Source organism: Xylocopa sonorina, chromosome 9 (assembly GCF_050948175.1).
Source record: "Xylocopa sonorina isolate GNS202 chromosome 9, iyXylSono1_principal, whole genome shotgun sequence".
Classification (NCBI taxonomy): Eukaryota; Metazoa; Arthropoda; class Insecta; order Hymenoptera; family Apidae; genus Xylocopa; species Xylocopa sonorina.
Genome location: NC_135201.1, coordinates 6,119,080 through 6,141,368, shown reverse-complemented (window position 1 = coordinate 6,141,368; position 22,289 = coordinate 6,119,080). Strand labels below are relative to the sequence as shown.

The following is a 22,289-nucleotide window of genomic DNA, read 5'->3' as shown; positions in this document are numbered from 1 at the left end:
CGACGAGCCATCGAAATACATCCCTTTAACATTATTTAATACTTAATTATACTGCGAATACTTTCGAGTGTAGTAAAAATGATCTTCGTTCGCATGAAAGAACACTTGAAATACTAATTAGTTCTCCAGCAAACATTTATTCAAACGTCCCGCTAACAGTTTAACAAAAAGGACGGGCAAATAACCTCGTAATTACCGACCAACTGGAAATTTCATTGACAACTTCTCATTAACGGTAACAATAATTTTGTACTGAACTGCTCAGCTACCAATTTATTATTGCCATTATTATTCTACGCGGTACAGGTTAGGCTAGATTAGGTTTGGTTAGCTTTACGAAATTCCATTCCCCCTTCACCTGATAATTACACGTGCCGTTGTTCTCGACTGCGTCCACGGCGCGCTGCCCTTTAGCTATTGTATAAGGGCCTCGCCCGCGTAAACCCGTGGCCTGAAACGTGACTTACGGAAAACGAGTCCACTTTCAGTGTCGCCGCGATTGAACCGCGAAAACAGTTCGAGAATCGAGGCAACTTACTGGCGAGAACTTCCAAGTTGTTAAAAACTCTAATACAGTTTGGTTACGCGGAAAGAGTTCCAAACAGTAGAAAAAATAGTACATAACAATCCTCTACACCGACTTCCACGATTATTAAAAATTATACAGAATTAAACAGAGTTCTACAGGAAGCCTAGTCGTCTATCGCGAGGAATCGATCTTCACGCGACGCGATCTTATCCGTGCAGTACTGCTACCAGCGATACCAAGTGGAACACCAGGGATAAGTGCCTCTGCAGTTGCACGTTATTTAGGAATTCGCGTAGACGGATGTTACGAACGACGCAGAGGGAACCAGCCAGCGCACGTGGAACGCAACCACATGAGGTACACTCGCGTTTCAATCAAGCTTCCTAGAGCCCGGAAGTCACGCGACGTTGAAATACCACTGGCTGGTGGAACGGGGGCTGGCGGACCGAAATTCTCGTATCCACCCAGCATGACACCCCCTCCTGGCCACCGTCATTTTCCACGTCGAGTCATCCGCGACGATGTATTTATGGCGGCCTATAAACTTGGCCCACGGACGCTGCGACAGGGGTTGAAAAAGGGGGACGAGGCGATGGGTGTCCGCGGTCAACCAATCGAATCGCGTCCGCGTCGACTTCCGATCGGAACACACAGCTGGGACCAATTAGGGGGACCGTGCAAGACTCTGTCAACGACCATACTGATCGATACTTATTCGCGTACATACACGGCTGAACGCATCGTACCGTGCACCGTCTCGGTTCGCCGTCAATTTTCACCATCTGAAATGGTCTCACTTGTTACCTGCAACAATGGCGTGGAGTAGACCCCGGATAAATACGGAGAACTTGGCATTCGTGCAATTATTGAAGCGTGGGTCGAGTGGGCACTTCGGGCTTGATTAATTTCGGGTTGAGTTTCGAGCGAGCCTTTGTAGCGGCTGGCGTAGGAAACCGGGGGTGGGGAAGATGGGGTTGATAATCGAAACAGCCGGGACAAATGAAGGTCCAGGCATAAATCAGACAGCTGTAAACGCAATTGTAAAACTATTTTAGCTTAATTATGCCAGACTGGTTTTAAGCAGGGTCACGCCAAATTATTGGCAGAAAGTAAAAGTGGAGCCACGATGTCGTGCCGCATCAATGTGGTTCAGCTGGAGTTTATCTTCGAGTTTATTAATCACTGTCAACGGAATCGTGAAAATCGAACGCGATGAAAAGTTGTACGAGACATTAGTAAAATCCTGGCGATTCTTTTGACGATTTCAAACAGATTATTACGTCATCTGACTAATACCATTTCCTCCTCTCTTCCCTTTTTGTTCTTTCTTCTTTGCATTACATCAACCAGGCGTAATTAATCACTCAACCGGAAAACCAATCGTTATTCTATAGATTTCGACGCGTGAATCGTATCGTCGGTTTCAAATAACTACCGTCCAGGTTAATGTTGATTTATGGTGATTTTTATTAGCGCATCGGCTCCCGAACTGTTGTTTCGTCAACAGTGACTGCAAGCAACAAAAACATTTGATTTATCGCTCAGCGTTTAATTATTCAAGAGTAAAATAAACCTGCCCATTTCCCTGTATACATATAGATCAACTCAATATTGTTACTCTCTCCCCCGATTCCTCCCCCGGAAAAAAAATATCTCACGAATGCTCTCGCTGCTCTCTGTTCGAAAATTGAAAAAAGGAAGAACGAACCGAGGGGTAATTTAATCTCAAGCATCGAATGGGAACGAATATCATCTTTTTCTATGCACATATTCCTTCCGTGTGTTCCTATTGATTGATGGCCAGGGTCCGTCGACGGATAGATAGAACACATATCGAAGGGCGCGCGATAAAACGAATGAGCCAATCGTTCATCAATAAAATCGTGACGTCGACAGAAATTCCAAAGCTTGGCCCCGGAAACGCTGAATCCACGGATCGTCCACCTCGTACATTTCCGCGACTTTAACCAGTCATAATCATATTCAGGGCTCGTGCTACGGCCAGGGGCACTACTATGAATCGATCCAATCGATAGTCGTAAGAGTATATCACCTTGCGCCTCTTGCGAGACAATATGCTCGTCGCATTTACTTTATTTCCTTTTTACGCTACTAGATTTTCAATGCTTTCGCACGTTTTCATATATCGACACGTTTCAGTATGGGCGTGGAGGATATGTAGAGAAATACGTGTACAATTATTTCTACCGAACGCACGGTAATATTAATCGGGTATGATTTCTTGTTCGATACTGTTAAAGGTAGAACAATGGGCAGTAAACCGTGTTGCGAATTCGAACTGAATTTTGTCAGCGTCACGGTATTATTCATCGAGAGACAAATGAAAAACGGACGACAAAGCGGGACAAATAATCGTCGGATTAAAGTTGGATACGGTTAATTCAGTTTGCTGCGGAACGCGCGTGCAAAAAGGAAGGACGCCAGGCGTTTAATTATTTACCGTCCCGTGCGCTGTTATTAAAACCCGTAAATCTTATCGGGCGTTCCTTTATTCGGAAATTAAATTATCATTCAAACTTGGCAGTACGCGAAATATATCGGATCGAATTGAATTACTTCAATATCGACCGCCGTGGCTCGCGTGAGCACGTGCAATAAATTACGAATAATTGGTAGATTAGAACTCGCTAAACCCCCGTGGCCCTGGCACGATGCGGAACACGTTGATTCGAAGATAAAAGGAAGAAAACAATGGACTATTATTTTCACACCTAACCAGAGGCCATTAACAAACCCATAAATAATAGGAAATTGTACGACATCGGTACTGCTCATTTGAATCTTGAACAATTCGAATGAAAAATTCAATAACAAGGGGAACATATTTTTAATTTAAAATGGTCACAGGAGACTGACTTCTTCTTTGTCAGTCAAGAAATTTGTGCTTTAAGGCTTCCAATTGTCTCTGTTAAAATGTTACGATGCAGCCATCGTACAGTTTTGCAATTGTTTTCGTATAAAAAGGGAACATATGCATGTATCATCCTGTTTCCAAGCAATTGGAGAAATTTAATTTCTCTACCATGTGAAAGATTGCAGCGAGCCAACATCTTGCACTATTTCGGGTGAAAAGTGTTTGAACAACATGAAAGACGCTGTTTATTAGTCCTCCGGAACGAGTAATGGAAAAATCGTCAGAGACAAAACTTTCTATCGAACAATAATTCTTTTAAGAACAAATTGGTCGATGGCAGCGTTCGGAATGGTCGCGAAATGAAACTTTTATTGCGGGTAAAAACCAGTAATAGAAATGTAAGTACCAATAACGTCACCGTGCGGTCTATCATTGCACCAGGTTAGCTCCATAAACGACAGTAACGTAACCCATATTGCACCCAGCGTACAATCGATCACATGGTATGTACAGTAGCTCGGGAAAGTGCTCAAGCGTTTATATGTACAACTGTACAACTTACAGCGAGGTGAAATATGTACAGATATCAGATTGACGCAGTTAAACTAAAATGTGGCGTACGTAATAAATGGAGGACCACTGGATCGAACGAATAAAATCGGTAATGCGCGGGTATGCTACTGCATTTAGGATACGTGCTACCCAATAGTCGAGAAAGTTCAACGAGAGTAGTGGGCCAAGTTAGAGGGTAGAGTACTCACTTGAAGAAGTAGGTGTCGTTCACGTAACCGAAGAAGGGAACGGTGTAGGTCAGCATCCAGATATTCCCGCCGCCGCAATCGTAGTAGGGCTTCGACCACCTGCCATCCTCGTATCTCACCGTCAGGATCTCGTCCTCTTCTCGCTCCGTATGGGTAGTTTCGTTCAGCGTGTACGTGTGCAGACCTGGGATAAGAAAAAGGCGCGAATTATTATGAATTTTCCTTACTAATCATACAAGCAATCGTCGAATGCAAATAACCCACTACGTACAATAAAATGTGAAAAGCTGAACGCGAGAAGCACACGCACTAAAGTTTCACGATGTTTCCTTGTTCGCTCGCGAACGGTGACTGAAGTCGATAAGTCCCTGCGCGGTTTTCTAAATATATTTAGACGTGCGTACGTGCGGACGTAGCACTGTTGTGATTCTACGCGTGTATTCACATTTCCGAGAGAATCGTATTCCGACGGTATACGCTGTACAGTCGCCGGAGAGATAAGGAAGACGTAAACACGGCGGAGTTTGTTGAGTTTAATCCGCGGGGAACGGAAAATATCGAGCACGATACCTCTGCGACGTCGCGCGCTTTAACCGGTTATTTTTGCATGTTCTTTGAGAGTCATCTAATACCCGCGAGACGTTCCAGGAGCTCGTCTTTGAAAATCGCCGTGCGGTGCAATAAAATCGATGGGAATGGCTACGGGCGAGCAGTACGAAAAGTTGATCTATTCCTCGATTCCATTTCGTGCGGCCATTATCTATTCCACTTCATCCTAGCCTCCATCAGGGTGCCTTATTTGGCCGCGTCTAAACCCCGTTTCACCCGGAAACCCGCGATTTCCTCGCCCAGCCACTGTCCTCTTTAAATCTCCCCGGTGGAACAAGCTGAATCCCGGTTTCAACGGCTGACGCATTCCCCGACGAGAACCGGAGGAACAATTTCGAATAAACGCGAGCGCACGAAAATACGATCTCATGGAGATTCCCGTCCGTATGGCGAGCAACGAACACCGCGGATGGAGACAAGATTTTCCGTCAATTTTCTATAGTTAAACGGTCCCACAGCGTTCGACATCGGAGGATTCAATTGCACGAAACGATCGTCGTTAATGTTATCCCAACGAAGGTTCCGAGTGTACCTTGGATTAAGGAAAACGAATCAAACCGTATCCTGACTTAAAATCTTAAACAACATCTTAACATCTTACTCCTCAAACAGTTGCTATTGATATTCAAATAAGGGTAAAGGGAAATCTTGTTGACACAGTTGTTGATCCACTGAAACGGTAGCGTCGAACAGGCCAGATGGAAGGGAAAATGCAATAAAGCGGCAGCGATCACAGTTAGCCCGTGAAGGAAGGAAGGTGCACGGGGTAGGATCGCGCGATGTGAAGTTATCGTCGCGAATGGAGGCTGTCGCTGTCAGGAGGCTGGTGCAAATAACGTTCCACGCATTCCCAGGCCGGAAGTAGGGTACAGCCGATAAAGTCGGGGCAATTTCTTCTGGGACGGAAGCTCATGGCGAATAAGAACGTTATCGGGCGGATGGAGATGGAAACGAAGAGCTGGTAAGGAAACAACGGGTTCGACAAACATCATTTCCTTCATCTGCTCGCGGCAATTTCCTCCCAGGTCGTCTATTCGCGTTTTTAGGTCGCCTTCTTGGCCGCGACTTGATGCATATCTCACTCTGGTGATCACCACAGATGCACCATAGCCAAAGAAACGATAACTACTTGATTTGTACGCATTAGCGTTGTATAAGTTCGTTTAAAGTCCCGAATGTATGGCTAGTCGTGCGCGATGAATTGTCGAATAACCTGTTATTGATTATGAATATTTGCAACACGTGAAAGGATAGAATCGACGCAACAGAGAAACAAAAAACGATAGAGCGCGCTATCTGGCTCGCCTATAAAGCATACAGGAGATTAAAAATTTTATGAAATGCACAGACAATAAATCAAACTTTATCTTGGTCCTCGATTTTTTCGCAGCTCCAAATTTTCGTTTTCCCATCAGCTCGTAGCGACGGATAATTCTAAACATTTTACGGGTAGCAGGTGAAGTTACGATTCGACAAATTCGAGGTAAAAAGTGTTTTAGAACCAACAACGGGAATGAATTCTCCCGATACATATATTTTTTTAGATTAAAATGACTTTGTTGCCCAATGCGCAACGATTCGCAAACTTTCGTGCTCTCCTCCACAGAAAACATTTTTAAAGTACATATTACGAAGCTATATGGAGGGTGACACAAGCTGAACAAGCTGAACTTAAAACAAGCTGAACTTTGTTCATCCTAACTTAATAGGATTTAACACAAACTTACCCTACATCTCTCAAAACTTTCCTCCTTCGACGATAAAATATAATTGTACCAATTATTGTCTCTGGTAAAAGGCAGAATCGAACTGAACCAGCGAGTTATAGTTTTCGCGAAACGAGGAGGGTAGTTGTTCGTATTAGTAATTTTTTCTTGCGACACAAGATCGAAGCTAAACTATAACGATAATCATAAATGTACACGTATCTTCAAGAGACACTGTGCGATCCGTTTATATAAGAACAAGCCGTTTACTCATAAAATACGGTATCCGACGTGGCCACGGTCGTTCGTCATTAAATTGCAAATTCTTGGGGCTACCAAAGCACCGTCAAAACGCTATAAAGGCGACACGATAAATGTTGAAAGTATACGGTGACCCGAAAATTCCCTTGAGATCGTTCATCAGGAATCGCCATGAAAAGAATATGTATTATTAATATTGCTGAGGAACGCGATATAAGATAGAAGGGTAAGAGGATCATGCAACACCGTTCCTAAATTGAACCATCTTAATCGCCACGAACTCCTTAAAGTACACACGTTCTAAAATAATCTACACGCTAACCAATTACCCTTTCTTCCGTTATAAATTAGATGGTATACCTTATTCTGCTTGCGTAACTGTTTCATAACCTCGAGGCAATAAATGTAACGGGGGTTCGTTAATTAAGTAGGTGATTCGAACGAGGTAACGGTCTCGTTTTCCATTTTCTGTTCGATGCCATCTTGGTTGTGTCATAGGTTAGGTGATACGCGTCTGCGGCCATAACGGAAAGAAGCTCCCTGGGTAACGAAGCAAAAAACGGAAATGTGAGGTATAAGAGAGGATCAAAAGAGCGGATGGAGGTTAGTTTCTGCGCAGACAGCACCTAAGCTCGCGTAAATGTAATTTAAGACTGCGTTAATGGACGCCAGAAGCACGGCCAGACGTTTCCCCTCTTTCTCTTTATTCGTGAAAATATTCGCGCTTTTATCAAAGCCGGTAGAATTTCATGGAACGCTGGTCAATCGGGCTGTGTTGCAATTTCTTTGCTCGAATTCGTACCTCGAGTATCCCACGCCCTCCGCGGAAACTACACAGACGCTCGACCTGTTTAATTCCCCGGTTGAATCCGATTTCCTTCCCGTGGAACTTGCCTTTTAATTGGAGAACAGTTTTTACAGTTGGCTAATGGAAACTTCTTAACTGAATTCGACCTCGCCGCTCGTGGGAATCGTAACGCGAATAACAAGAGAGAAGTTACGCGGAACACCTTTCAGCAAATGTTCAGTTACCATCAAGGGCTTCGAAGAAGATCCTTTTATTACTCTAGCCGAATCTTCGAACACCCGTGAAACGTACGACGCCGCGTACGTTTTAATTTCATCTCGCATCGAGGCAACAAGAGACAGTAGCCGAACGTTAAAACCCAATATAACCCCGGAAACGACAGGCAATGACGATAAATATCAATTTACGGATCGATCGGGTGAATTCAGTTTAGACCTAGAGCAATCTCGATAAGATGCGCCTTGGTATTCCAGCGAGACATTTTACTGGAAGGAAAGATGCGGAGCGTTGCGACAGACAGAGCTTAGACATTTGCGAGCATCGGCTGAATATTGGCTGAATCGAGCTGAAATCTGGATATACCGTTTCGCAACATGCACTTCCGGGTGATAACGGAACGATATTAGCACCACGTACGTCCAGCTTAAGCAGGATTTGTCCCGGGCAGGATATGTCGGTATCGCGAAATTGGGAATGCGCCATTCATTCCACGCTGATAGGGCTTTTAACACGCCGCTTTCATTTGCAAATGTCCCGTCGGGCCGCGGTAATGCGAATTAATTAAAAGGAGAACGTGCCCGGATTACCGTCCGTCCGAGACCCCTGCGCATTTTAAAGACCATCAGCGGAGGACGCGGCCAACCGGTGGACATATGGCTTATATCGAAATATGTCACGGGACCAAAGGCCATTCCATTCGGTGATCCGACGTATTTTGGGGTCAAGTTTGCGTGCGACTATCGATCCGAGTTGACAAATTTCGGTTACCTCGTGGTACCCCAATATCGGTATGAGAGGAGGGCCAATTTAACGGAAAGGAACCTTTCATCGATCGAACTTTCTGTCGCGATTAACTAATCAGGAGTTGGATTATATTTATGCTGGTATCTAGCAATGGCCTAGATGTAGCTTCCTCGGTCGAGGGAGCTTATCACAGTGGTAGGTTCCATAAGGCAGGTCTAGCTAGGAATCGATTCAACGATTGGTCAATAAAATGCGGTATCGATCAGTCGCAAGGCCGTGCTTATTTTTATGTCCGACTACAGTGACCTTTTAGATTGTCTGACATGACCAGATTTCAATGGCCCCCACCGCAGCGAGGACGCGATTAAATTTTGCCTGGTCTGGATCGTACGGCCGGACAGCCGAGTATCGGAAAACGGGGTTAAACATATTTTACGCCTCGGACAGTCTGTCGTTCACCAGTCAGTTTAACGTTGCAGCCTCGGGAATAATCGAATGAATGCAGCCCCCTCCAAACAGCTGACTGAGATCTCTTTCCTAATCGAATCAGCCTGTCTTCTCCCCACCCCCTTCTGTCTCTTTTACCAGAGAATCTATTCTTGAAAACCATTCCCTTGATGAATCCTTCGAAGAAAGGAAAGCTTTTCCCCATAAAACTTTTGGTATGGAGCCTCTTTAAGAGATTGTAAAAAGAGAACCCGAGTTTTTAGGTTAAGCTCTTGGGAAGAGGTTGAAGTTCAGGATAAGTTTGGTTCTTCCTCAGCCGCAAGCACCAGGGGTGCTTTCTAGAGGTGTCAATCTCATTATCTCGGCGTTTCCCAATTCAGTCCTTGAAAGAGACTCGCCTCTAAATATCAACTTATAAATAACCCTGACATTTTCTTAGTCACTCAACTGCTGAACCGGCGGTCAAAAAAGAGAAGTGGAGGGTAAAGAGGTAGACGTTCCCTGTGACCCACGGTCCCCCATCTCTTTCCCTCTAATTCATCTTACGCCAGCTTTACGAGGACAGCTCGTATCTCTGTGGGCTCATCCGGTCGGAAACATCGATTCTCGGGATTTTCGAGACCAATATAAAAGTTGAAAGCGGACGCAGTACCGTACTCAATGCCCAAAGCACCCTAGGTGCACTTTGCTCTCACCTGAACTCTCTGGGGAAATACGTGACTGTGATCTAGACAACTTCCATCGAACTGTACAAGCTATGATTTCACAGCTGGCTGGCTAAAAGAGTTAGCCATTTAATAATATGGATGAACTTTGAAAACGAAACTGTGCTTGTACTACTTCATAAAAGGCAACGAGTTCCATTCAACCGGAATTCATCGAAGAGAGAGCTTTTTAGTTCCTATTCATAGATTGAGAACACGCGTCGGATCCACAAAGGGTCCTACGGTTGCAAAATAAAGTTAAACAAGTTCCCAGTGATTCCTGTTGATGGATGGGCGGTTCACAAATATGCTGCACGGTCGAATAGAGTGCGATCGTATTGACACAGAGCATGCACGTCCCCGCAGTACTACTGATCCCCTTTCAGCAGCGTGAAGATTGCAATTTCGAAGTAGTGAAACGTGACGGATTTCAGAATGGAATACCGTCGACGGACAATAAAAACACCGAGACTCACTTGCACCACGATGACCAATCAGCGGCGGAATTAAATTTCACGCTTGGGAATCCTCGAATGATCGATACCGACGATTTTCCCCGCTCAGCCATTTTATTCGAAAAATACCGCCCCTTTCGCGAAGTTCATAGCCGACGTCGGACAAATTATAGCCCCGGGTAATGAGTAATTAAAGTTCAGAGGCAAGCAATTCGAGCTACGGAACGATCCAGAAGATAGGCTGTTTGAAATTGCAGACAGTGGGTGATCAGAGTTGGCGGGTATACCGCGAAGAATCCCAACTTGAGTGAATCGAAGTCCGAGAAATAATCCGCGCTAAAAGAAAGCAATTAAACTTGGTAAAATACCCAATCTCGATTGAAGCTCATCGGACCAGAGCTTTTCGTTGGGAACGAACAAAAATATATCTTATTTTTTAGATCTTTTTTAGTGAAAATAAAAGTCGATTGAAGAGGTAACCTTTTAATGATCGAAGGGACTGTATTTTTAAAAGACAGTCTTACCAGGTTTAGTGAAAAAATATTGGAAACTGAAACGTTGGGTCAGGTACTTTTATACGGCGTCCATTTAGCGTACGATATCCTTGTTCCAGATATAACTAATGTACGTTTTAATTGAAGTAAAAAAGTATAACAAACGTTTCAAATTCGGACCGCGTTTTTTTCGGCCAAAGCGAGTTTCTTTCTTTGTATAAAAAAACTAGGACGAATATCGATTAAATTCTACGCCAGACTAGATAATTCCGTATGGAATAGTTACATAAAATCCTATCTAAAACCTTCTAGTAGGGCTTACGATACTACTGGTACCATTTTTTTTTTAGAACTCTCTTTCTCAAAAAAAAGACCAATACCCTTCTTTGTAAAAAAAAACAGCTGGGATGGATATCGGAAAATTTCTGGAACTAATATTTGTAAAAGCATTAAGGGAAAAGGAAAATTTTGTTATCAAACGGTTTAATTCCCGTTAACGAGGTGCAGAATCTCTCTACCTGCGTTCTGTGTGGTAGATATCAAAGAGCAAACTTTCTTTCAGCGATTAAAAAAAAAAAAAGCCCAGGGCTTTAGGTAACTATCACGTAAAATCAACGATAAAGTGGCTGCTAGAGTGAGACGCGTGTACGTGTATGCTCCTCCCTTGAGGATGAGGCTTGTTAAAAAGTCCGCGTAACAACGTACCGTTACCGAGCCATTGCCATTTCTTTCACGTTTTATAATCCTTTAGATCTGGTTCGTCACCTAAAGGGCTGAAAGCCACGAGAAACTCGATCGTAAAATGTGCATTGTAAAAAGCGCAGGTCCCATGTGCTTTTCGCTTGCGGTAAAAGGAATTGCTCGTTTTCCACTCCGTTTATTAAGTATGGAGGCCAGTTAAGTTAATCGCCATTTTAAAGTATCTGATTGAACTGGCGAACAATCTTGCTGTGTGAACGTAATAATGGTTTCGAATTTGTTACAACTATGAATTGAATTCAACTAGGATACAACTGTTACTCTCTCCATGATGTATGCTCTTCGAAAAGTTTCGTGCCCTATGAGATTTTTTGTAAACGAATTTACAACTTTCCCGTTCTTCTTTCGGTTGAAACGTTCTCTATACGATCGAAGCTACATGTTTTATTAAAACTTCTTTTCGAAGACTGCAACCCAACGTTCGTAACTTCTATTTTCGTAACGCACACTCGAAGGAAACGAACCGATAGTAGAAGATAGTTTCGAAAGTATCGTATCGAGAATCGCATCGGTAAAGTGAAAAATAAATTATTTGGGGGAAATAAACGGATCGTCAGGCTGTCCAACGTGATCGTACAAGTTTGGTGAATAATTGTAAAACGCGATTAATTCCAGTGAACAGTAATTACATTTCACACTAAGTGCGGAACGTTTTTAATTAAACTCTGGACCAATTACGTTCCAGTGCCGTTATTAGCGGATTGTATTTTCATTCTTCGAACTGGACAGCGGAATAAATTCACTGTGTAAACGTTTCCAGGAACGTTAGCCATCTTAACTGTCTCGAATCGACGTTCCTAAATTAAAACATCGATCAGCTCCACTTTTAATCGTCACGAATTATTCCGAGACTCGGAACGAGCACCGTGACAGGAAGCTTGTGCGAGCACCTTTGTCGGTTTTAAAATCGACAGATTCAATCGACTGAAATTCAATCAATCGCGGGAATTAATTCATTTAGCCTGGAATCTTGTTTCTGGGATTCCTTAAAAATCGATACAGGGTCACCGTTCGATCATGATCGATCGACTATCCGTGGTTGCGAAAACAACCATGTATTGGCGAAAGTACTCCAAGTCGCTGAAGTTGCATCGATTTGAAAGTTGATCTTTGTTGCCGTTGTAAAGTGCATTGAAAATCGCTGTTCAAAATCAGACGATGAAACATTTATTGGGTTTACAGGGGCTTAACTGGAATTGGCAATATGGACCTCTGCTTTATCTTTAATCAGATTATGTTGATGTACTCCGATGTAAATTTAGATGGATCTACTAATAAGTAGAATGGAATAATTCTCCCTTGAGTTTGACCAATGCGACTTCCAACGAGTTAATGGCTTAAGACGAATACATTAAAGATAGTTTAATTCTTTGTGGTACCAACGACGTTTAATCCCAACTGATAAACAAAGATGCTTCTAAATAAACGATCGAAGGAGGAATAAATACCAGGAGTACGATGAAAGAGAGACCAATCAAAGGCAGGAAATGCCATCGAAGCAAATATCACCCTTATCCCTCATCAAGCCCAGGATCTCGAGCTTCATCTCCGCTTTCACGTTCTGCAATTGCGAAGGAAGAATCGTCTCTTTCTGTTGAAGCACTCGATTAGTCTCGACCAGAGATAGAAGCATTCTGGGACGGTTTTTTCCCTGTTGGATAGAAGCTTTGCAGAAACGAAAGCGGCCGAGCAGAGCCACCCCCGTCGGCGGTTGGACAGGGGTTGGAAAGTGCCGAGCTGACAACTGGAGTAATAATTTATATCACCCCGCCTACAAATATAGCGGCCAACAATCGTGGCTCTGGGAAATAGCGTGGAGGGACAGTGGAATATCGGGGGAAACACGTGTGGGTGGCCTTGGAAAACGAGAAAGTGGGTTGAAAACGTGAACGGACAGAACGTCCCCTGAATCAATCTCTCTCACGACTTCTCCGAGTAACAGAAGCACCAAAAAGTCTAGTTCTCGCGATATTGACCGCGCGATATCCATAAACAGAATCGAGATACATGCGAGAAAAGTTTGTCGGTTCTCTTGGGGAAAGGTATACAAAATTGTTTAAAGTGTAACGTTGGTAAGCCAGACCTTCTCGACTTCTGTTAACACGAGCACACGATATTAATACCTCGAGGGTATATCGATGATTCTAAAGTATGTGCACGAGGATTCTGATGGTAAGTGGAAGAATTATTCCTTGAGTATGCGATCTCGCCGCTGGTACTCGAATAAATCTAGCCCCTCGGGCGAGAAGCACGCGTGGTATAGACAAACAACCTTGCTTCCTGTTCCCTCGAATAATATTCTCTCGTCGAATGCAAGACTAATTTCAAGAATCGCTCGTGTTTTGATTCGAACAATATATTCTAGCCAGCAGTCTCTCCTTAATTTACATAAACCCAGATTCTTCTTAATTTAAACAGACGGCAATAATTAACTATTAAGTGAATCGAGGAAAGGTCAGACTTGAACAGCGTAAAATAGCTAAATATATCCAAAAGTGAATTGATCGCCAATGAATTAAGAAAAATATGCAAACGAATCGCCAATCGTTCATTGAATCATTCAACCCTACATAAAAATACCTCTTAAGGTAGTTGAGCCAAATAACGACAGGAGGATGGTGTTTAACCAAAAAGCAACCCCTGTTCCGTGGTGTAATAAAATAGGCGAACGGAAGGGGAACATTTATCTCGACGGTAAAACGTTGCTAAACAAATTTGCCTCCCCCGTTAAACGCTTGTAATGCCGGGTTAGGCTCGAGGGCTAACCATTTCAAGATCGGCGACTGCTCGGAACGGTGGGTCAATATTTCGTCGTTCAGCGACCTATATACCACGGATTCTGCTATTTCCGGCTCTTGTCCGAATTATCAGCAGCTTTCCCGCATCTCTGATCATCGGTTCCGATGCACGATACCGCCGAGGATTTTCGTCGGCTATCGTCGCCATATCCCACGTTCGATAACCAAGAGACCCCGTAATCGACAGATTACGAGGGCCTGAGATCGGTCCACAAAGGGAACAGCCAGAAGCCGACTGTTTCCAAGGATTACTTCTAATCTCCTTCGAACGCAGCCCTATCTAATAATCCGTATATAGAAAATGTCCCAACTGGGCTCATAAGAAGTAACTCCCGTTCTGCCGTGACAATAACGCGTGGCAGCCAGAGAAAATCCTTGGAACCAAACTTGCCCACTGCCAGGGCCGCTGTAGATCACTGTAACCACCTCTAAGCCATAAAAAACCAGGAGACAGAACGTATCATCGGCGGAATTCAGGGAAACAAGAATTGCCATACCGCAAACGAGTTTCTTGGGCCAGCCAACTGTTTCAAAAGCTCATTAACCATAAAGCAGTCGGTGAGTTCCAACCCGTTATCATTATTTATGCTCCCATTAGAGCCGCAACAAACAAACTCGACGGTGTTCTTCCTGATTCCAATTTACGATGTAATAATACCCGTGGCCAGTGTCGCGTCCAGCCATTTGGGTCGCGCAGGAAGGTCCAAGTCGTTCTTTGAATCGGCCGGAGAAAATATACCGATCCGATTCGATGAAAAGGAAACCGCCAGCTTCTCTAACCCCTTTTCAAGTCGACCGTGTCGTGTTTCGAGGGTTAATTACCACTTTATTGGGACCTGACCTTCCTCCTCGAATGGTTCTTCGCGAAAATACCGGATCGGTCCACCTGAAATTCTCCACTGATCGTAACACGACGCAATTACGTGATTTAATCGAGGCAAATAAATACGCTATCTCGATTGGTGTTTCAGCGGAACACGCACCTTTGCAAGTCCCTTTGTGCCCCGTTAACTTTTGGCGGAAAGTATTTCCAGCCGGTAGGAATCGATAGCTCTACCGCTTTGTCCTTCTTGAAGAATGGAGGAGTCAAAGGGCGCTATTAGGTTCAACAGTTCCGACTGGTGGAAACCTGGTAATTCGAGTAGAAGATTGGGAAACTGGCTGAGAATGATTGAACGCGACATTTCAGGGAAAGTTTCACCTACTATTGGACAAAGCATTGTTTCCAGATTTTTAAGAAATACCCAATCGTTATCTATTTGGGTTACGCCTTATCATTGTCAGAGTAGACTAAGCCTTTAAAATTATACCTTCGCTGTGCCATAAGAATAACCAGTAAAAATTGATCTTCTGTTCTTTAAAAGGCAGCTTTTATCTTAAAATTGTCACCAGCTGTTCGAATGGTTTCATAAGTGGTAATGCGACTTACCAAGATCCGAGATAAAAGGCAACAATGGCCTCGCGGAGGAGAGAACGAGAAAAAGATGTAGAAAAAGACGTTCAACAGATGATAGACTTCGATGAGTAATATTAATGGAGAAACTTAGCGTGGAGAATTTGTTGAACGATAAGTACCCTTTTACGACCGCCTCGATTATCCTGGTATCTCTTTTTTATCGCTCTCGGCCGTGTCTAAGAGAGGACCTTTAAAAAGAATTCCGACTAACTGAAGTGGAAAACTTTTCATCGAAAGTACTCCCGTGTCGGTGTTTAATGTAAGCGAATTTTTAATTGGCCAAGTTTCTTGAAAAAGTGCCGAATAACGGAAATACCTGGAAATCGATTAGCGAGGGAATCTTCCGAACTGGACGGGAATTCTTTGTCAAGACGCTAAGTAACTGATCACCGATAAAAAGGTAACTAAGCGACACACAGATTCCGAGGAAGTCTCATAGAAACAACTGTATCGTTGTTTTTTCAGTGAGATTGTTTAATAAACCGATCGAGTCACGCAATTATCGCGAATCCTTGATCAATTCGAGGAGACAAGCTGAGGATCCCGCCCTAAATAGACTTCTGACATTTAATGGATCACGTTTTCTTGGTACGAACAACCTTCAAAGTAAATATCCACTTTCTTCGATTCATTAACGTGCCAAGGAAATCAATTTCGATAATTATTGGCGGCTAAGTATAGCGGAGCATGCAAACGTCAGCTGATTCCGATATACCGCGGTTCTGGCAAACTGGGAGCGTTGTTAAAGCAGAGAATTCAATTATCTGGCGGGCTGTTGCGCCTGATATTTTGTTAATTTTCAGGGAAAATTGTTCGTCCACAGAATTTGCATATACTTTACCATTCTTTATTGGCTCCGTTATTAGATGCAAATACATCGTAATATCAGAATATTTCTGACGGCAGTAATTCTTTCGTCAGAATGGCTATTCCGAGAGAAAAATAATTTCACATTTTTTCCCACAACGTTGCATTAAACGTAAATATATATTATTAAATACAATTTTTATGCGCACATTATTTATGGAAATCGAACTGTTATGAAGGGAAGCTAATATCTCGCGGTGGAAAGAAAATAGGCGGTTGGAATTAAAATCGAGATTAAAAATTCCATCCATGCGATTCGATTCAGAGAACACAATAACCCATTTCTCTATCTCCTTGCAATGCAACCCGAACCGAAATTTCCACCAGTTAACAATTCTCTTTCCGACCTCCCACGTATAACGTTTCCGGCTTAGTATTTCTTTCAAAACATTATCGATCCCTTTCCTTAATTACTAAATATTGATTTAAAACCATTGTACAGCGACTTCAATGGCGTCCGTCATAAGGACGAAGCTTGTAGTCATACTCGAGCCTAGAAAGTACCTAATCGTCGCTGGAAGTTAACAGAACAACTCTCTCGTAAGAAGATCACGTTAACTTTTAAAGAACGTGGCTACGCGGTACCAATGGGAGCCAGAAGTTGTCCATTCTTCAAGAGAATACGCGCATCAACCTGCAGTTCATCATCGGACCGCGATGGCGGACTAACGGAGGGCGTGTTGGCGGTGCAACCGGCTGGCTGAAAAGTCCCTTATCAACCCACGGCTGGGGACACTTAAAATAAATAATGCCTGTCCACGCTTGCACGGATTCTCTTGGGAGCTGAGCTTTCAACGAGGAGAAGTAATGCTCATACAGAGCCGCGTGATGAATCGCCGTGAGTTCCGCGGCGCGGATCGCATCGATCCACGCAACTGGAACAAGCGTTACCGCTTTTGAAGCTAAAGCACCGTGAAAAGTCCGCGAAAGTGGAAAAGAAAACGCGACCTCGGGTTTACTGGGCTGGTTGGATCAGCTGACGACGCTGCATTGGTCGGACAAGCAAGCTCGTTGATCTCTCACGTTTATTCCTTTCTTATTTTGTGCGTCTTATCGGAAACCTCCTCCAATATGTACATTTATCGTGGGGAAAAAATTTCGCAAAAATTTTTGATAGTACCAATGTACAGATGAACGAGAAAGAATGCTGACGATGGTCAATACAGAGAGAAACATCTGTGCAAAAATGCAATTAAATGCTTCGCCAAAAGAATGCAGACATGCGTACAAGTAGAGAAAAACAGATGAAACATTTCGCAAATATTTCATCTCAAACTTTATTTCCATGTTCGTACTCGATGCTGAAACGAGCAGCCTGACAATTTTATTTAAAGCAGCACATTACCAAGCTAAAAACGGGACTTCTTTATCATTTCTTCAGGCAGCTGTTTCGAAAGCTCAGTATGTGCACCTTGAAGTATAAACATGGGCGAAATTCTTTATGGGTAGAGTACTGTAAAGGGTATATTAAATAGTATATTTTTGGAGACAAACATTTTCGAGAAAACTTTCTCGCATTTTCACGCGACGATGATTCTGCTTGCATCCAATAGACGTTACCAAAATAAGCACTATAACTGGTAGATTTTGCGGCGAAAAAGCGGAGCCTGCCTCCATTTTCTCAGATGTTTTTCTTCGTGGAAGGGGGTCTTATCGACTAGCCCCAGGAAGAACGTAACAATAAATACCAGTGAAACCTTCGTTTGTTTTGTCAAACGAAATGAAAACTGAGGGATTATATTGCAAGCCGCGTAGCGACAGAGAAAACAACGTAGGGTTAGGCTCAGATTAGATTCTGGTTCAAATCGAAGCCTCTGTAAATGAAATTTATATTGCTCGTGAAAGGCAGAAAGTACGTGGTGGAATTAATCAGAAGTATAATTACAAACTGTTTAGTATTACGTGCGGGTACAATTGAATGAAATAGAGCGCATCGAATGCTCTAATGCAGTTAAATCAAAATACAATGACCCGTTTAACTTCTTCAACCTCTTGATCCACTTTGGATGTTCTAGGCAAACGCACTCATCCGAATTCAATGTTTCGTGGTTTGACCCCATCCTACCTTCCAGATAATTTTGATATTCAGGTAAATTCATTGAAATTCCTACCAGCATACTCATTAGCATACTTTCTTATTACAACAGTGTTCGTTTCAGTAGTATTAAACACGTGTCACACGCGTAACAAATTTATTACTTTTTCAACAATGTCTTCGACCTTATCGTGTCAAGTTCAATCAGAATATTTATCAAGGACTGTCTAGGTGTTTCCGTGGGAATTAAATGTGGGAAAGAAATGTTTAATTATGGCATTTTGATCGCGGATACCGACGGATCTCATTAAGGATGCGGTTTTGAGAACGATCAAAGCGCAAAGAGATGGTTTGGTACCCAATCGGGATTTCAATTCGAAATTCTATGGCCCCCCAAAGTACAGATGCGTGCTACCGGAAGTGATGGTCACCTCTGGTTACCGTGACATGCGATACCGCGTATCAGTGCTGCGGGTCGATAATAACGAGGCTGATTAAACCAGTAATTGAGAACGCAATTAGCGAATTCGCCTGCATTTTTTACAGACTCTTACACAAGACTACCCGCGAAAGGGATAATGGCGACGAAGCGTGTTCGAAAAGCCATTACGGATTCGGGAGAACCAGGCTGCCACGTGATTCATTTTTCATCGTACCCGACCGATCTTTTGATGGATTATTCATTAAAAAGTTTTTCGCTCCATCTTCCATTGTACTTTACTTTATACCATTATGTGGCCATTTAATCATGGCGCAGAACCGTTACGACTCCTCTCAGGCATTTGTTTCCACGCAACGACGCGGAATTTTATTTTTCGCTCCAGGTGGTAAAACTTTATTAGCAAATGATGGGCAAGCGAATGGGATCTCTCAGCTCGCGTAAACATCGTCGTGCACGTTTATGGAGTAATCTCTGTTTAGTATTTCTCCTGTCCCAGGCACCTTACGGACTCGAGGTGAACGTCGCGGTCTCCATCAACGAGTTGCGGTGCCTCCTTCGAGGCTCCATTGTTGGGCATCCCTCTGTACCAGAACGAGTTCCTGTTTGTTGGAACAATGATGTTTGTCGAAACGCTTGAACTCGTTTTGTGATGAGGTTTACCGTAGTTCTGGCGGAATTTTGTATCGATATTATGTCCAGCCAGGCCGAAGGAATGGGCACCCTTCGTGGAGAAGAATTGAAAGGGGCGAAACGAGTGTACCAGAGGTTCTCTCCAGCTGGGTTAAAACAATCGATTTCCTTTTATATTCTCCACAGGTACGTATATTTGCAACGTGCCTAATATTTAATCGAAACTAGTTGAAACTGAGGATTGCGTGTGCGGACGTACGTGGATGTAGAGTTGAAATTGTAAATTATGTAAAAAAAGAAACATTCTAGGGAATTGTTTCTCGATACCCCGTGTAGGCTGGAAGATATTCACCTGCAACAGTTCACGTGACTTAACCCAGTATATCCGGAAATTCTGACCGTGCGGCGGGCGCACGCGACGCGAAAAAGCGATTATTAAGCCGACAGCGTGGAAAACTTCCGGCTAATCGTAACCGTGGCTGCGATACGTGTGCAATTAGCACACCGCCAGAGGGGTGCAATTAAACATTTAAGCGTTAATTCGTCGGGCGATGTAATGATCCCATCGCCGGTAACGTTTCACGCCACGACTTCAACAGGCAATCGAACGCCAGTATACGACCTTGTCACATTTGAAATTACGAGTTATTTCGAATATTCTAGCGAATGAATAAATTGAGACTGTGAAAGACATTCCTCGCGAGCATTTTACAGAGCATTCTACGTAATCCTCTTCCTTCTTAGACCCATCAATGTTTCTCAAATGGATTCGATAAGCGAAATAAAAATCAGCTCAGAAGAACGTACGGACATTCTTGCGCCAGTTCCGCGAGGTGTTCGCTACGGCAAATACCTCGAAGAATTTCCTGGATTTGCCCAAGAACGGAAATCGCGACGGAAAATCTCGGCGTCCAGCAAACTGATTCTCCAACCCTGCATATTTCTTTTTTTCCCGTCGGTCGATCATTCAATTTCGACAGACAATGAAGTGCTCCATACGGGAAGCGGAAGTAATCTGAGGACTGGTCGGTCTTCCATTAAAATCTGGGTCGGCTCTTTACTACTCGACGAGACGGACGTTTTCAATATCCGTGGCTGGGAAGAATTTCCTAGGCGAGAAATTGGGTTCCGAGGAATGAAAAAGCTTGGCTTAGATCTGTCAAACATCTTTGTAAATTGTGCATTCGTTTCTTCATATTGAAACCACGTCCTCCCTCGAGCAAATCAAGAGGTAGTATAAATAAAGAATCCCAAGGGAGATGAACAGAGAAGGTTACACCAATAATCCACTCACCACGACTAAATTGATCATTGTTTGCGATAACCTTCTCAGCGTTCTTCCTGGCGATGTAGAACCACTCGCTGCTATTGGTTAGGTACTTGTACTCGACCGCCAGGTCTTTCACGAGAATTCCATCTTGGTCCTGCAACCGATGAGCAAAGGGACAATAGAGCCACCGGTCCCTGTACTGCAGCTTATCATAGCAGTTCCCAGCGGCGAATATGTCCTCGTCGAACTCGACCATGGACAACACACTCGCGTGTAGCAGGTACTCTGACGAGAGCATCACCTCAGGCGCGTACTTCCATAGTCTGGTCAACATGTTTGCTCTGTTCACCGCTAAATTCGCCTCGAGTCGGAACCTTTCTTGGGCATACTGATCCACGATACCCTCGCCCAGGTTAAGATCCGTTCCAGCGGTGCAATTTTCACCTAGAAGGTGTTGATTCTCGATGATACGGAGGAATCTGGTCACAATGTCTACGTGGACAGGTTCCTTGTTGAGCTTGCCCTGGTCCCCGTTCTTCCCGTAGTCCTCGTAATCCTGGCTGTCCGAGCTGTTGGTACCACCATCGCTGTCGTACACGTCGTAGTCCTCCAGGATCGCTAAGTCCACGTCATCCAAATCGGTTCTGTCATCGGTAGAAGTCCCGTGAACTATGTGCCCGTAAACTTCCGTCAGGTTCCCTGTTGTTCTGTTGCCAGACACCCTGGACCTGTTCCTGGCGATCACTTTCCGCAGTTTATTCAAGGAGTCCCCTTTGTGCCGCACTTTCCCCTCTTTCCTGCGATCAGACCCAGCTTCGGATAGTTTGGTGAGCAATTTATCCAGATCCACGGTAGATCGTTCGTCGATGTTGCCAGAGGATCTCAGATCCTGACTAGTTATTGCGTTAGGCCCTGGACTTTTGTTCTTGGACTTGTCTAAACTGATAACGTCCTCGCTTTGGGACTCGTTGTCCAGTAACAGGGTCCTTTTGCTGGATCCACCGGATATGTAAGATACGTCTGGGTCGTCCAACTTGGTCTGTCTGACAAAATGGTTCCTAGATCGACTGTGCCTGATCTGCGTAGCCGGTCTCTCAATGGTGGTCTCCAGTTTGCTTTTGTGGGACAAGTAACCGGCATTCTCCAAATCATCCTGTTCGTTCAAGTCCATCGGAGGCTCCGTGGGTTCGTATGACATCTCTAGCTTGCGGTCAATGAACGACGGCCGTTGATTCTGTTGGTGACGTAACAACTCCTTGGGCCTCTCGATCTGCACCTCCTGATCGGCGAAGCCGGCCAATCCTGGCCAGAGCGAGCACGTGAGCAGAACGAGGGCATACCAACGGCATGGGACACTCATCTTAGACCAGTCTTCGCTGCCATGAAGGGCTACAAGCTGTCCAGACTTCGGTCCAGTCAC

At 43.9% G+C, this 22,289-nt stretch overlaps 1 protein-coding gene across 4 annotated transcripts in view; it reads right to left on the bottom strand.

Moving 5' to 3' along the window:
- The window catches only part of LOC143426611 (metabotropic glycine receptor), a 104,662-nt gene extending 82,433 nt beyond the window's left edge, over positions 1–22,229 (bottom strand). For all 4 annotated transcript variants that reach the window (XR_013102174.1, XM_076900188.1, XM_076900186.1 and 1 more), the window contains exons 1-2: positions 20,894–22,229; positions 4,166–4,349 (exon numbers count right to left, since the gene is read on the bottom strand). Coding sequence is in view for 3 of the 4 variants with exons in the window: in XM_076900188.1 (XP_076756303.1) it covers positions 4,166–4,349; positions 20,894–22,229 (1,520 nt within the window). In the remaining variant the exon portion in view is untranslated. The remainder of the gene's footprint in view (positions 1–4,165; positions 4,350–20,893) is intronic.
- Positions 22,230–22,289: the final 60 nt, after the last annotated feature.